The sequence below is a fragment of the Dendrobates tinctorius genome, unplaced genomic scaffold, assembly GCF_039654945.1.
Source record: "Dendrobates tinctorius isolate UK_male_01 unplaced genomic scaffold, ASM3965494v1 ptg000147l, whole genome shotgun sequence".
NCBI classification, from domain to species: domain Eukaryota; kingdom Metazoa; phylum Chordata; class Amphibia; order Anura; family Dendrobatidae; genus Dendrobates; species Dendrobates tinctorius.
Window position 1 is genome coordinate 7,094,709 of NW_027361814.1, and position 14,934 is coordinate 7,109,642.

The window sequence follows — 14,934 nt, forward strand, 5'->3', positions numbered from 1 at the left end:
CAACTTTTCATCACATCGCCGTTTCTCTCCTTCTCCTGGGTGTTGGTGGCTCCCACCTCCATAGGTTCAGATGGAAGCAAAACATCAGGGTTAGCAGGGAAAAATGGAAACCCTCGCTGAGTAACACCTCTCTCCCGCAGTCTCCGATCCATACGGATTGCCTGAGTCATTGCCTCCTCCAATGAGCTGGGAGGTGGATGGAGAGCCAGAGCGTCCTTCAAGCAATCTGACAGTCCTTTCCTGAACAGACATCTCAGTGCAGAGTCGTCCCAGGACACCTCAGTGGACCATCGACGGAATTTGGAGCTGTACCATTCGGCTGAGTGCTTCCCTTGCCCCAGACCCATAATAGTGTCCTCTGCCACCCTAAAACGGTCCGGTTCGTCATAGATAAGTCCTAGGGCCTCAAAGAACCTATCTACCGACATCCATTCAGGGGCAGTAGGAGGCAACGAGAAAGCCCAGGATTGGGGACCCTCCCTAAGTAAGGAGATAATCCCCACCCGCTGAGTCTCTTCCCGACGATCGGGGTCTAAGAGAAAACCATAATTTACAACTCTCCTTGAATATGTGAAATTTATCTTTTTTGCCAGAAAATGTGTCAGGAAGTTTAAATGAGGGTTCAGGAGAGTGCAAAATAACATCTACAGAGTCACCTGGTGGACAAACAATATGAGAGGTGTTTCCCTGCATGGTCTTAATAGTCTCAGTCAGTTCTTTCTGTAAGGGGGTATGAGACATGACAAGGGACTGATGATTCACAGAAAAGTCCTGCGCCATCTGCGTCAAACTGGACACTTGATCTGCCAAGTTATGCAGCAGATCCATGACCAAAGAGAAAAAAAAAGTGCAAAATCCCATTTAAATGTATAGGTTAGTGATAATGTAGTGAAACCTCCACTAGACGGAGCTTGTGAGGGAAGAGAGGTTACACACTAAGAGCAGCAACCCTGAGCTACAGCACAGGTGCCACAGGTAACGAAAGAGAATATTCAGATGAACCGAGTCAGAAACTAGCAGGAGCAGACGTGCCAGAAGGAGTAGCAATACACATAGTCAAAATACCAAGCCGAGAGTCAGAAAGCCAGAACATGAGCACCGGGTCCAAAACGTGAGACGAAATACGTGGTCGGGGTACAAGTCGGGGGGTCAGATGCCAGAGAGGGAATGTAACAGCAGAGACGAATACCAAGAGATGGGGTCAGATATCAGTCCGGGTCATACATGTGAATATCAGTCAAAGGCAGGAGGATCACCAAGATACAAGGGTCAGAGGCTCTAAACTGGAAGCTTGAGCTATCACTAACACTGGTCAGCAGGCTGTGAGAGACTTTAATAGCCCAGCTAGCTCCAGAACGAGGCTGAGGAGATTCACCCCGCATGACCAGTCTGGAGTGAAGGCAGCAGAAGATAAACTCCGGACTGGACCATGACAGTTGCTACTTCTAAAAGTACATGTTCTCCGAGGTTAATCCGATCATGGCCCACTGCGGAATCATCCTATTGACATTGATATTTTGTGTACGGCACGTTGGCTCAGTTGTTAGCACTGTTGGTTCAAATCCCACCAAGAATAACATCTGCAAGGAATTTGTATGTTCTCCCCATGTTTGGATGGGTTTCCTCTGTGTAGTCCGGTTTCCTCCAACAATCCAAGACGTACTGGGAATCAAGATTGTGAGCCCCATCAGGGACAGCTCTGATAATGTCTGTAAAGTGCTGTGGCTTACTGGCGCTATATAAGTAAGTAAAATATATAATAAATAACTTCATCAAAATAATTCTATTAAAAATTCCATCTAAAAAATAAATACATTTATGTTCTTTTTAGTCAAACTGAAAGATTGACTGTCCTTAGGGAGAATGGGACAGAAGGCTAAGCTTCCCGAGGGATATATGCAAATAATAACTTTCTTATAAAAAAAAGAAAAATCTGCCCGTAATATTTTATTGAAAGTCAAAGACATAGAGTAGAAGATCTTAGAACATGGCTGGAGTATAGCCTTGTACTTATCTGTGGACAGATCTATTTCAGCCATACAGCCCTTGTGAGCTCAGAGCTACAATCATGTTGGAGGCTCCTTCATAATGAAATATTCATTTACTGTACAGATCAGGCCTAGAACAAGATCACTGGTTTCCAGGCAAACTATAAACTAAGCAAATCTCGCTTGAGCGTAACATAGTTATCAATAGCAATGATTTCTTTTTACAAAATAAATAACTTGGCAAAATCAGGTAGCTTTGAGAGATGTTACTTATGATTCTTGTCGGAGAAACATTTATTATCACAGCTGTACAACAAATTTTTATGATGTCTCCGCAGAGCAGTTTTTCACTCGCGCATAAATTTGGCTACAAAATTCAAAGGCACATTAAATTTAAATGCAAATCCAACTTTATTGTCAGAAGTGTCGTAAAATTGCTTTAGTAGTTTCCAAGTTGACAAAAAATATTGATTTTTTTTATAAATGGTTGATAAACATGGATATATTTTCAGCACTGCCTTATATAGAAACTATTTTGGCAAATTTATATATATTATGTACGGCTCTACGGTATATAACGTCATATTATAGAGTTCTGCTTCATATTTTATGGATCAATCTTGTATCGACTAATTCATTTCCCAGAAAATTGATTAAAAAATCAGTAATTCCAAGTTTTTCAACTGTTATAAGAAAAAACCTGAGGAGACATTTAATAATGCCATATTATAAAAAAATGTAAATCAGCACTGTCTACAAAGACACTATGGCCCAATTCATCAATATTGACAATTTTCTCACAGGTCATTATGCGGGGGCATATGAGAGTCAGACGATACTGAATCATTAAGAAGTGCCCTCTTCTTAATAAATCAATAGTGTCTGATGAGTGAGGTACATCTTTGTGCCCTGCAACACAAATCTTACTCTAGTTCCTAACTGGAGTAAAATTTCTGTCATAAAGAACACCACCGCTCATCATTGTATTATATGTAGTGTGCTGCCCCTGCCGCTCTACTGTCTCACCCTAGCTTTGACCATTTGGGCACAGCTGGAAGAAACTGGAGTGAAAACTACAAAAGTTGCAACATTTTTGGGTAATACTGCATTACACAAAAAATTGTGACTTTTCAAAGCAATTTACACATAAATTCTGGCTAAAGTGCCTTGAGGAATCAGGGTCTTTACGTTTTTCCAGTTGAAGATATAATATATAAGATATTATAATTGTTACCCCTGTACTTTCTAGAAAAAAATCCAATTATTATTCATTCCCCATAAGTCGAATGAAAGGAAACTTCAAATGGATATCTGTTTAACCCCTTTCTGACATCGGGCATAATGGTATGCCGATGTTGGACTCCCTCCCTTTGATGTGTGCTCTGGCACTGAGCCCACATCTTTTCCTGCACATGTCAGCTGTTTTGAACAGCAATCCACCTGTGGCTGTTAACTAGTTAAATGAGGCTGTCAATCTCTGACAGCGACATTTAACACATGCTTCCAGCAAGCGCACCAGATATCCTGCCCATCACATGATTACGGGTCACCGATGGATTGGCAAGACAACCAGAGGTCTCTATCAGACCTCCATGGTTGTCACTGCTGGATTGCTACGAGCTCTGTCCGGTGGTCGGGGCTCATAGCAAATGAGCAATTCTGCTACATACAGGGATCTGATCCTCACCTGTATGTAGCAGAGCCGATTGGATTATGGCAGCTTCTAGTCTCCCATGGAGGCTAGTGAACCATGGCAAAAGTTAAAAAATTTTTTTCAAAAATATTACAAAAATAAAAAAATATAAAAGTTCCAATCACCCCCCTTTTTCCCCATTCAAAATAAAACTATAAAAAAAATCAAAGACACACATATTTGGTATTTCCACTTTCAGAATCACCAGATCTATCAATATAATAATATAATTAACCAGATCACTAAACGGCGTAATGAGAAAAAAAGTCAAAACCCCAGAATTATGTTTTTTTTGGTTGCTGGAACATTGCATTAAAATGCAATAACGGATGATTAAAAGATCCAATCTGCACCAAAATGGTATCATTAAAAATGTCAGTTAGGCATGCAAAAAATAAGCCCTCACCCAACCCAAGATCACGAAAAATGGAGACTCTTTGGGTATCGGAAAATGGCGCAATTTTCTTACATTTTTTAACATACTTTGGAATTTTTTCTCACCACTTAAATAAAAAAGAACCTAGACATGTTTGGTGTCTATGAACTCGTAATTACCAGGAGAATCATAATGGCAGGTCAGTTTTAGCATTTAGTGAACATGGTAAATAAACCCCACAGCATTTGGAAGTTTTTTTCCTGTTTTCAGTACATGATATGTTAAAACCAATGGTATCATTTAAAAGAACAACTCATCCCGCAAAAAAACAAGTCCTCACATGGCCATTTTGACCAAAAAATAAAAAAGTTATGGCTCTGGGAAGAAGGGGAGCAAAAAATGAAAATGCAAAACCAAAAATACCTATGGTCAATTAAGGGTTAAAACTACCTTCCACACAACTTTTTGAAGTTTTTTTTTGGTCTAACACTGCATGTTGAACTGTCAATTTGTCACATACATTTTGTTTTCTGGACTTTAAAACAACAGTTTTCTACATAATGGGGCAGATTTATCAAAATGGTCTAATTTTTAATCAATGAAACTTAGCCAGTCTTGACACATGCCAAATTTATCACAATGACTCATGCTGGAGGATATATTTGTTACATGTTTTGACACTATTGTTTAACTGTACATCAGCTATTTGTTGTTTTTTTTTGTTGCCAGAAATTTGTGCCAAAATTTTGTACAATTTTATTACTTAAACACCTATTGCTAATAACTGCAGCAAAATAAAAATGTGTTCCAGCTCACAAATAGATAAAGAAAACCTAAAGTTACTGTCATGATTCCATCTATCAGTATGTCTGGAAGCAGTAAGTGACAGTCCAATCCTGGGCATGGGCATGCGAAGCAGTCAGTATGGTGATGGACAGCTCAGTCATCCAATCAGGGCTGGGGTGTGCTTCCTCCATGTGCCTGCTATTCGAGTGATTACCTTGTTATTTAGCTGGCTCTCTGTCTCCAATTAGTGTCAGTAGTAACTTAGCTCAAATGGTGTGTGCTTGCTCTATTCTCTGCATTCCGGTATTTGATCTTTGTTGTCCGAATTTGGACCTTGTTTTTGACCATCTAGTTGCCTTTCCCTTTTCTCTTGATCCCCTTCCTTCCCAGAATTATGACCTCGGACTGTGACCTGACTAGGCCTTTGCCTTACCCCTTTATACTGTATATATATGACGAGCCCTCTTGGTATCTGAACTCAGACCTTTTGAATACCCAAGCCTCATGCTTTGTCCGTGAGTACATAATTACCATGTGCATAATATACAAAATTAATAAAAAATTGACAATTTTTAGTGAAACTCAACTTATTACTTTACATGTCAATAAAATCAAAATATCTGCATGAACAACATGACAAATACATGATGGGTAAGCCCAGCCACAATAAATAAATGTTATTGGGAAACATTTATCCTTGTAAATATGACCTTTTTGCAATAAAAAAAGTTGTAAATTATGACGCGTGTCATATGTACGCAGTAATATGCAATTTTTTAAGCTTTCACCCTAGCTTATACCACTTTTCTAGTAAGTGTGATTTTGTGGAAACAAATTGCCCAACAAATTTCCTGCAATTTACAGCGGAAAGTAGTTTAAATTCTAGTGCACGTCTAGATTTGATTTTCTGGTGCACATACGTCAAGCAATGCCCCAGATTTATTTAATGGGTTGTTCAGGTTTATCACGGAAATCTGCAGTCACTCTATGTGACTCACAAACATTGCACACTTTGTGAAGACTCTTCAGTCCTTGCATCAAGGTAGAGCGGCCATGTGACTAAGCATGTGATATGCATACTGCTGGGCACATTCAGACTAGATGTGCACGGCCTTGCGCAATTCTTTTGTATTTTTACGACACTGAATATATCTAGTTGGAATGTGATTGGAAGTATGTATATCGCGTACTTGCAGTCTGTTGACCACTCGTTTTCCATGTCGGCACTGGAGAATCCTTAAAGAGCGTACTGTTTGCCATGTGAGGATTCACAAGTCTGCAGTCACACACAGTGACTGCAGCCGTTTGTGAAAAACCATGGCAATCACTTTAAGAGGTGTATGTATTTTGTAACAATGAGAATTTTATCAAGAAATGAAGTAAAGTACATTGGCATTAATAAATGTCTTCCACTTAATTTGTGTGAACGCAGTAAAGCAAAGTTATAACCACATGGGTAACAAATTAAACAAATTATATTTTATGCCACCTGAGACCTTAGCCAAGTTTGCCCTGTAAATCCAAAATGTAAAAGTAAGCAAGAATATATCCAGAAAATCATAAATTTTGGAAAACATTTGTTCTTTGGAGCTTACCATGGAGATCCAGGAACTGGTGTTGATGCCACAGGCTTGTTGATTTTAGCCACACAATCTTCTTCACCTGACATCTTCAAAACATTGTCCTTGAATCCGATATATGAAAAAGTTTAATGAAGAGCATAAACCAACAAGTAAAGCCTATTATAAAATTCAAAAACCTATTACTAATTAAATTTACCATCCTTTAATGTATTTAATTAAAGTTTTAATATGTCAAATACTGACATTTTAATTAATTTTTTTTATTAATGTTTTAAAATAATTTCTAGTGAGAAATAACACAAAAATGTAGAGTTACTAAAAAATAATGTTACAAAAGAAAATCACTATTTGCCTTTGACTGACAAATATATATTTTTTTCCTATTCTGAATTGCCAGATGACAAACCTTTTCATTTGTCTTGACAGTGTTACTTTTTCTCTCTGGGTGCAAAATGAATGCAGTTGAACATGGCGCTCGGTTTGCTTCTTTACTTTTATCTGTAAGACAGGAAAAAAAATTTCAATGAAAAATATATGGGAATTAAGCAGGTTGGATAGATTAATTTTCATTTTTGGAAATATTTCACAAAATTATTTGATTGAGATGTGGTACCCAATGATTCAATAATCTAAGGATTAGCTCACCCAAAATACCAGTTAAGTTAATCCATTTATTGATTCTAATTTTGGCAGGATTCATCTTTTGCTTGTGGAAAAAAAGTTAGCTTAATTGATTTTTTATAGAAGTAAGCAAATCTTTTGAAAGTCATAACTTTTTAAAAGGAATTCGATTGCGGCACTCACGGATTGAATGTGTCTAAATGTTCCTTCATTTGCAGCATATAAATAAGACAAGGAATACAAATCAACAGCACATGTATGCCCTTTTTCATTAATGTGTTTGAAATGACATCTTTTACACATTCAATCGTTGAGTGCCATAATGGAATTCGCATTACAAAGTAATCTCTTAGATAAAGATGAGCGAACCTTTTAAGGTTCAGTTCCATTTGCCAATCAGTTCGACGAACTTACCCGAATACCATTAAATTCAATGGGAGGCCAAACCAAACGTTCACACAACACCATAAAAGGTGACAAAAAGATTCCCAAACAGCTAAAATTAAGGACAGACATCATGAAAAGTGGCATCAATTTACCCAAAGTAGAAATTTGCAAATGGTACAGCAGCAGTCAGCCATGGGCCATGCATGAGGTATCAAGGTCTGGGCCAACATTTACAGCTTGGAATTGAAGTTTCAATGAGGACTTGGTGGTTAAGGGAACATTGGTAGCCTTCTTTCACAGCCACACTCAGATGGCAAAAACATCAGTTTCATACAGTTCTATTAGTAGAAAAATGTAAGGAAAGTAAAACAGGTTGTTGACTGATAAATTGACCCACACTAGAACCTACTATAATGGCACAAAAGCATTCAGCCATGGGCCATGCATGAGGTATCAGGGTCAGGGCCAGCATTTACAGCTTTGAACTGAATTTTCCATGAGGACCTGGTGGTTAAGGGAGCGGTGTAAGCTTTTTTTTTTTGCTGGAAGCTCTGATACCTCAGGCAACACCTCCAATTTTTTTTTCCAGCCACACTCCGATAGCACAAATATAAGTTTCATACAGAGTCATTGGTAGAAAAGTGTAAGGAAAGTAACACAGGTAGTTGAGTGAAAGTAAGATCAAGCCTGCCGGTCTGGGAGTTCTACTTACACAGGCAAATGTGGAGTCTCCACATTTGAAAAAATTATTGTCACCCACCACTAAAGAGGAAGCAATTTCCACACAGTAAAAATAGTATAATAGGCCTCTGACACACCTTCCACTACAGGCAACCCACCAAATGGAGGCTCAACTTAGAGTCTCCACATTTCAATAAATTAGTGTCACACACCACTAAAGTGGCATCAATTTCCACAGAGTCGAAACAGTATAATAGGCCTCTGGCACACCTTCTACTACAGAAAACCCACCGAATGGAGTCCTAACATTTAAAAAAAAAATATTGTCACACACCACTAGAGTGGCATCATTTTTCACAGAGTAAAAATTTTTACAATAGGCCTCTGACACACCTTCCACTACAGGCAACCCAGCAGATGGACACCCAACTTCAAGTCTCCACATTTAATACAATTGTTTGTAACATCAGCAGCAATAGCCGCAGCAGCAGGCACAGAAGCCATGACAAAAGTGTCACAGACTGCAATAATGCAAGATCAATGCGGGTGCAAAATAGTTTGTAAGGTACAATGAGCTCCCCTCAATCACTGTAATCCACCCTCCCATGGCACGACAGTCCATAAATTTGAGATATTGTTATTCCTTTCGCACCTTCCTCTGATTCCACCTCTTCCTCTGGGACCACCACCTCTTCACGCAGACTATTCAAAGTGTGCTCTGCATGTAGATGACCGGAATAGTGATGCTGATGACAGCATCATCAATGCTAGCTATCTTAGTAGCCATTTCAAAACTGTGCCGATGAGTGTAGAGGTCCTTCATTTGTGCCCACTCCGCAAGTGTGATTTGCACCATGTACTGCTTTGGCCCAAGCTATGCAAAAGGATATACTGCACCAATGCTCATCACTGTTGCAACAGTTGCTGGAACATATACAGAGTGGAATTCCACCTTGTTGGAACATCGCACAGTTAACTGGTAGGCCAAAAAACCTCTGTAGCCATGCATGTCGATGACCTGCGGGGAGCAATCGGCAGAAGTGAGCACACAGCAACCAAGCTTTCTACAGCAGCACATCTATGCCGGGATAATGGCAGAGAAACTGCTGTACCAGCAGGTTGAGGACGTTAGCCATGCAAGGCACGGGTGTGAGGATGCTCTGGCATAGGGCCACCGCCTGGTTTGCAGTGCTGTGGCACACTAAAATTGAGCCTGCTTCTACATAATAATACATTAGGCAGTTTGATAAATGAATGAAGAGATTATGTATTTGTCTGTACAATCAAGTCTATTGTGCCAACTATGGCTCATATAGGGAGGTCAGGGGCCCATTCATGAACATGGGCACATTGGGGAATTTAACTGTTGCTCTGTGGGTTAGTCTGAGCCTGTATTTATAGTAACATAGTTATTAAGGTTGAAGGAAAAAATTAAGTCCATCTAGTTCAACCCATATCCTATCCTAACCTGCCCTAACATGTTGATCCAGAGGAAGGCAAAAAAAGGTATAAAAGGAAAAATAGCAGCACAGTCCTAATGCTGTGGGTGCAATACTTCCTCAAGAAACCAGCAGAGAAGCCACCAAACATAGAAAAAATAGAGTGGAAACAGCACTTCAACGGAAATAAGGGGAAAAGTGGATTTTATGCACACAGATGATGTGAAAGTCCATTTTTTCACTTATTTTTATTTGAGTGATGCTTCCACTCTATTTGTTTCTATCTACCTACAGTATCTCACAAAAGTGAGTACACTCTTTACATTTTTGTAACTATTTTCTTACATCTTTTTCATGGGACAACATTGACGATATGACACTTTGATGCAATGTAAAGTAGTTAAGGCAGTGCTGGAAAATAATGGTGGGCGCACAAAATATTGACATTTTGGGTATATTTTAGCAATTTTCACTTGGGGGTATACTCCCTTTTGTTGTCAGTGGTTTAGACATTAATGGCTGTGTGTTGAGTTTAGTGGGCGCCAAATTTACACTGTTATACAAAGCTGTACACTGACTACTGTACATTGTGTATCAAAGTGTCAGATCTTCTGTGCTGTCCCATGAAAAAAATATAATAAAATATTTACAAAAATGCAAGGAGGGACTCACGTTTGCAAGATACTATAGATAGGTAGATAGATAGATGGGTGCACACATATATAATGGCTCAGTGGAGCCTTGCAGTGCTGGAGTCCCGGTTCGAATCCCACCAAGGACAACATCTGCAAGGAATTTGTATGTTCTCCCCATGTTCTCCTCCGGGTTATCCGATTTCCTCCCATATTCAAAAGACATACTGATGGGGAATGTAGATTGTGAGCCCCATCGGGGACAGCGATGTGTGCAAACTGTAAAGTACGGTGGAATATGTTAGCGCTATATAAAAATGAAGATTATTACTATTATTATTTTATAAACTGTATATATATACAGTATACAGTGGGGCAAAAAAGTATTTAGTCAGTCAGCAATAGTGCAAATTCCACCACTTAAAAAGATGATAGGCGTCTGTAATTTACATCATAGGTAGACCTCAACTATGGGAGACAAACTGAGAAAAAAAAATCCAGAAAATCACATTGTCTGTTTTTTTTCATTTTATTTGCATATTATGGTGGAAAATAAGTATTTGGTCAGAAACAAAATTTCATCTCAATACTTTGTGATATATCCTTTGTTGGCAATGACAGAGGTCAAACGTTTTCTGTAAGTCTTCACAAGGTTGCCACACACTGTTGTTGGTTTTTTGGCCCATTCCTCCATGCAGATCTCCTCTAGAGCAGTGATGTTTTTGGCTTTTCGCTTGGCAACACGGACTCTCAACTCCCTCCAAAGGTTTTCTATAGGGTTGAGATCTGGAGACTGGCTAGGCCACTCCAGGACCTTGAAATGCTTCTTACGAAGCCACTCCTTTGTTGCCCTGGCGGTGTGCTTTGGATCATTGTCATGTTGAAAGACCCAGCCACGTTTCATCTTCAATGCCCTTGCTGATGGAAGGAGGTTTGCACTCAAAATCTCACGATACATGGCCCCATTCATTCTTTCATGTACCCGGATCAGTCGTCCTGGCCCCTTTGCAGAGAAACAGCCCCAAAGCATGATGTTTCCACCACCATGCTTTACAGTAGGTATGGTGTTTGATGGATGCAACTCAGTATTCTTTTTCCTCCAAACATGACAAGTTGTGTTTCTACCAAACAGTTCCAGTTTGGTTTCATCAGACCATAGGACATTCTCCCAAAACTCCTCTGGATCATCCAAATGCTCTCTAGCAAACTTCAGACGGGCCCGGACATGTACAGGCTTAAGCAGTGGGACACGTCTGGCACTGCAGGATCTGAGTCCATGGTGGCGTAGTGTGTTACTTATGGTAGGCCTTGTTACATTGGTCCCAGCTCTCTGCAGTTCATTCACTAGGTCCCCCCGCGTGGTTCTGGGATTGTTGCTCACCGTTCTTGTGATCATTCTGACCCCACGGGGTGGGATTTTGCGTGGAGCACCAGATCGAGGGAGATTATCAGTGGTCTTGTATCTCTTCCATTTTCTAATTATTGCTCCCACAGTTGATTTCTTCACTCCAAGCTGGTTGGCTATTGCAGATTCAGTCTTCCCAGTCTGGTGCAGGGCTACAATTTTGTTTCTGGTGTCCTTTGACAGCTCTTTGGTCTTCACCATAGTGGAATTTGGAGTCAGACTGAGGGTGTGCACAGGTGTCTTTTTATACTGATAACAAGTTTAAACAGGTGCCATTACTACAGGTAATGAGTGGAGGAAAGAGGAGACTCTTAAAGAAGAAGTTACAGGTCTGTGAGAGCCAGAAATCTTGTTTGCTTGTTTCTGACCAAATACTTATTTTCCACCATAATATGCAAATAAAATGAAAAAAAAAAAAACAGACAATGTGATTTTCTGGATTTTTTTTTCTCAGTTTGTCTCCCATAGTTGAGGTCTACCTATGATGTAAATTACAGACGCCTCTCATCTTTTTAAGTGGTGGAACTTGCACTATTGCTGACTGACTAAATACTTTTTTGCCCCACTGTATATATATATATATATATATATATATATATATATATACAGTATACAGATGGATAAATATACTGTATACACTTTTTTGATTCAGGGTTGATTAACATGGGATATGGGCAGGTACGAAATCGAATATATAGATTGTGGACATAGTGAAAAGTATTTAACTATGGATACTATAATTTATGTACATAAAATATATAATGCAGTGATAAGGAACTAATGTAATTTATTTTATGGTTTTCCTTTTTTTCTTCATATATCAAAACATTTCTTCCTAACAATATTGGTCTTATAGAATATATTACCTGCGCAGTGAATCAAATGCTTTGAAGCAGAACACCTAATTGCATTCCTCAGCCCAGGAGGAACATTACAGGCTGCTAATCATTGTACTGCAAAAAAATTATGAAACAAAATGACTGAAACTTTCACTTCTCTCGTACACGGGGGGGAATTTGGCCCCGGATCATAAATTTGATGATTGCAATCATTTTATTGTTAACATGCAGAATGAGCTCCATCATTCTTAAGATCCTAAATATCACAAAGAAAAATCCTGTTCCTGTAATTGGACTTAATGGATTTTTGTGACCTTTGCTTCTTGCTTATTTTCTCTCGAAAATTATAGTTCAATCAAGTTGTAATGACAAAGTTTTAGACAGAAAATATGGAGAACCATTTACTGTAAGTCATTTACTTAAATTAACCAGCATGCCACCCCCTCCATGCTACGTGCCTGTCATTGATAGGGACGTGTGGAAATAGACGCTGTTATAACATTTTTCTTAAATGAATGTATAAGGACTTGTCATGAGAGTTAAATACATAGCATATAATTTGAGTGACAAATTGTATTAAATTTTAGGCCTCGATTCAATCAATATTTTAACTTAAAAAGCTTTGAAAAGTCACATAATTTTAGTGCAAGCCAAGGCTGTAAAAAAATTTAGCAACTTTTGGTTTTCTCACACCATTTTTTGGTCAGCTACAAAAAAGTGGGCAGAACTGGGATGGGATGGGGGCTTGAAGAGAGCCACTCATCAAATTCCTGCCAAGTGTCAGAGTTTTCTCTACCACAAATTCTACTCTAGCAGGAACTGGAGTAGGATTTCTGGAGAGGCGCACACAGAGGTGCATGTCACTCGTCTGATGCTCTGATTCATGAATAGTCGCTATTCATGTTAATCTGGATGAATTAAGCCCTTATTCTACTGTGCTAATTAATACTGATGTGCCCACCCTTACCTTTCTGCACATTCTATTAAGGGCTCCAATTTTCTCATGACGTAAATTCAATACATTAGTGCACAGAGCATAATAAGGGACATGTGACGAACACCAGGGGGAGTAAGGAGAGAGCAGCAGTCTAGAGTCAGAGTTTGCAGCCGCAAGCTAAGTGCGAGCTGCACGAGAACAGGACCTGAGATACGTGACCCCTGGGGAGTGGCCGGAGGTGGAGCTAACTCCCATACAGGATAGAGAATGAAGGCGGGAGCCGGCGGAGCCAGGAGCAAGGTCAGACAAGCCGAGATCAGTAACTGGAGGGTAACGCAAGAGCCTAGGGATGAGACAGAAGGATTGTGCAATACAAGCCGGAGTCAAAAACCAGACAGGAATGCGGTAACCATGGGCGTAGATAGGAGGGAAGTCAGAGAACTTAGCCAAGGGTCAGAACCAGAGAAATAACAGCAGTACAGAATCACCAAGCAGACACAGAATGTGGGACAAGTTGAATCATGCACAGAACAAGCACACAGAGGAACAAACAGTATACACCAGAGTCACTAGGTCAGTTGCTCAGCCCAGAACGGAAGTATCACTGACAAAGAGCCCAGCACCAGAGCGAGTACAAATAACCCTCCTCAAACCAAAGGGAGGCTATGCAGAGTTAACCCCAAAAAACCCAGAACGGAGAAGGAAATTCCATCCTGAGCCATGACATTACCCCCCTCTTAACATGGGGCCACCGGACCCCTAGGCTTCCCAGGATGCTTGACATGAAATGCCCGGACCAGATGATCAGCATGTATGGAATGAGTCAGTACCCACAACCGATCATCCGGACCATACCCCTTCCAGTGCAAAAGATACTGCAAGGCACCACGCACCGACTGAGAATCCACAATGCTTTCCACCTCGTACTCCATGTTACCATCCACCAAGACCGGAGGAGCATCTGACAATGAATCCTCATCAACTGCTCCCAGAGGCTTCAGAAGAGATTTATGAAAAACATTGGAAATCTTAAAGGAGGCTGGGAGACGTAACCTAAAGGTGACTGGATAATCTCGATGATTTCATATGGACTGATAAACTTAGGACCCAATTTAGCCGATTGAACCCTAAGCTTAATGTTTCAAGCGGACAACCACACCTTCTCCCCCGCCCAAAATGTTGGGCCTGACACTCACTTCTTATCCACAAAAAGCTTTTACCTTTTCTGAGCTTTGGTAATATTTTGACGGACCTACGTCCACAACTCCTTTAAACGCTGCACAGCCCCCTCAGCCCCAGGACAGCCAGAATCCAAATGAGAAAACCCCCCAAAATGTGGATTAAACCCATAATTAGCAAGAAAGGGCAAAATATCAGTGGTCTGACTAACCCGGTTGTTAAAACAGAGTCAGTCAGAGGCAAAGCATCACACCAATCATCCTGTCTGGTAAAGGATAGACACCACAGAATTTCTTCCAAAGACTGATTTGTACGTTCAATTTGACCATTCGACGCCGGGTGATATGCAGATGAAAAGGACAGAGTAACACCTACACTACTGTTCAAA

At 40.0% G+C, this 14,934-nt stretch overlaps 1 protein-coding gene across 1 annotated transcript in view; it reads right to left on the reverse strand.

Annotated features, from left to right (window-relative positions):
- TCERG1L (transcription elongation regulator 1 like) overlaps positions 1–14,934 on the reverse strand; it is a 333,546-nt gene that overhangs the window by 37,700 nt on the left and 280,912 nt on the right. Inside the window, exons 6-7 of the mRNA XM_073546380.1 lie at positions 6,833–6,924; positions 6,439–6,527 (exon numbers count right to left, since the gene is read on the reverse strand). Of these exons, the coding sequence (XP_073402481.1) occupies positions 6,439–6,527; positions 6,833–6,924 (181 nt within the window). The remainder of the gene's footprint in view (positions 1–6,438; positions 6,528–6,832; positions 6,925–14,934) is intronic.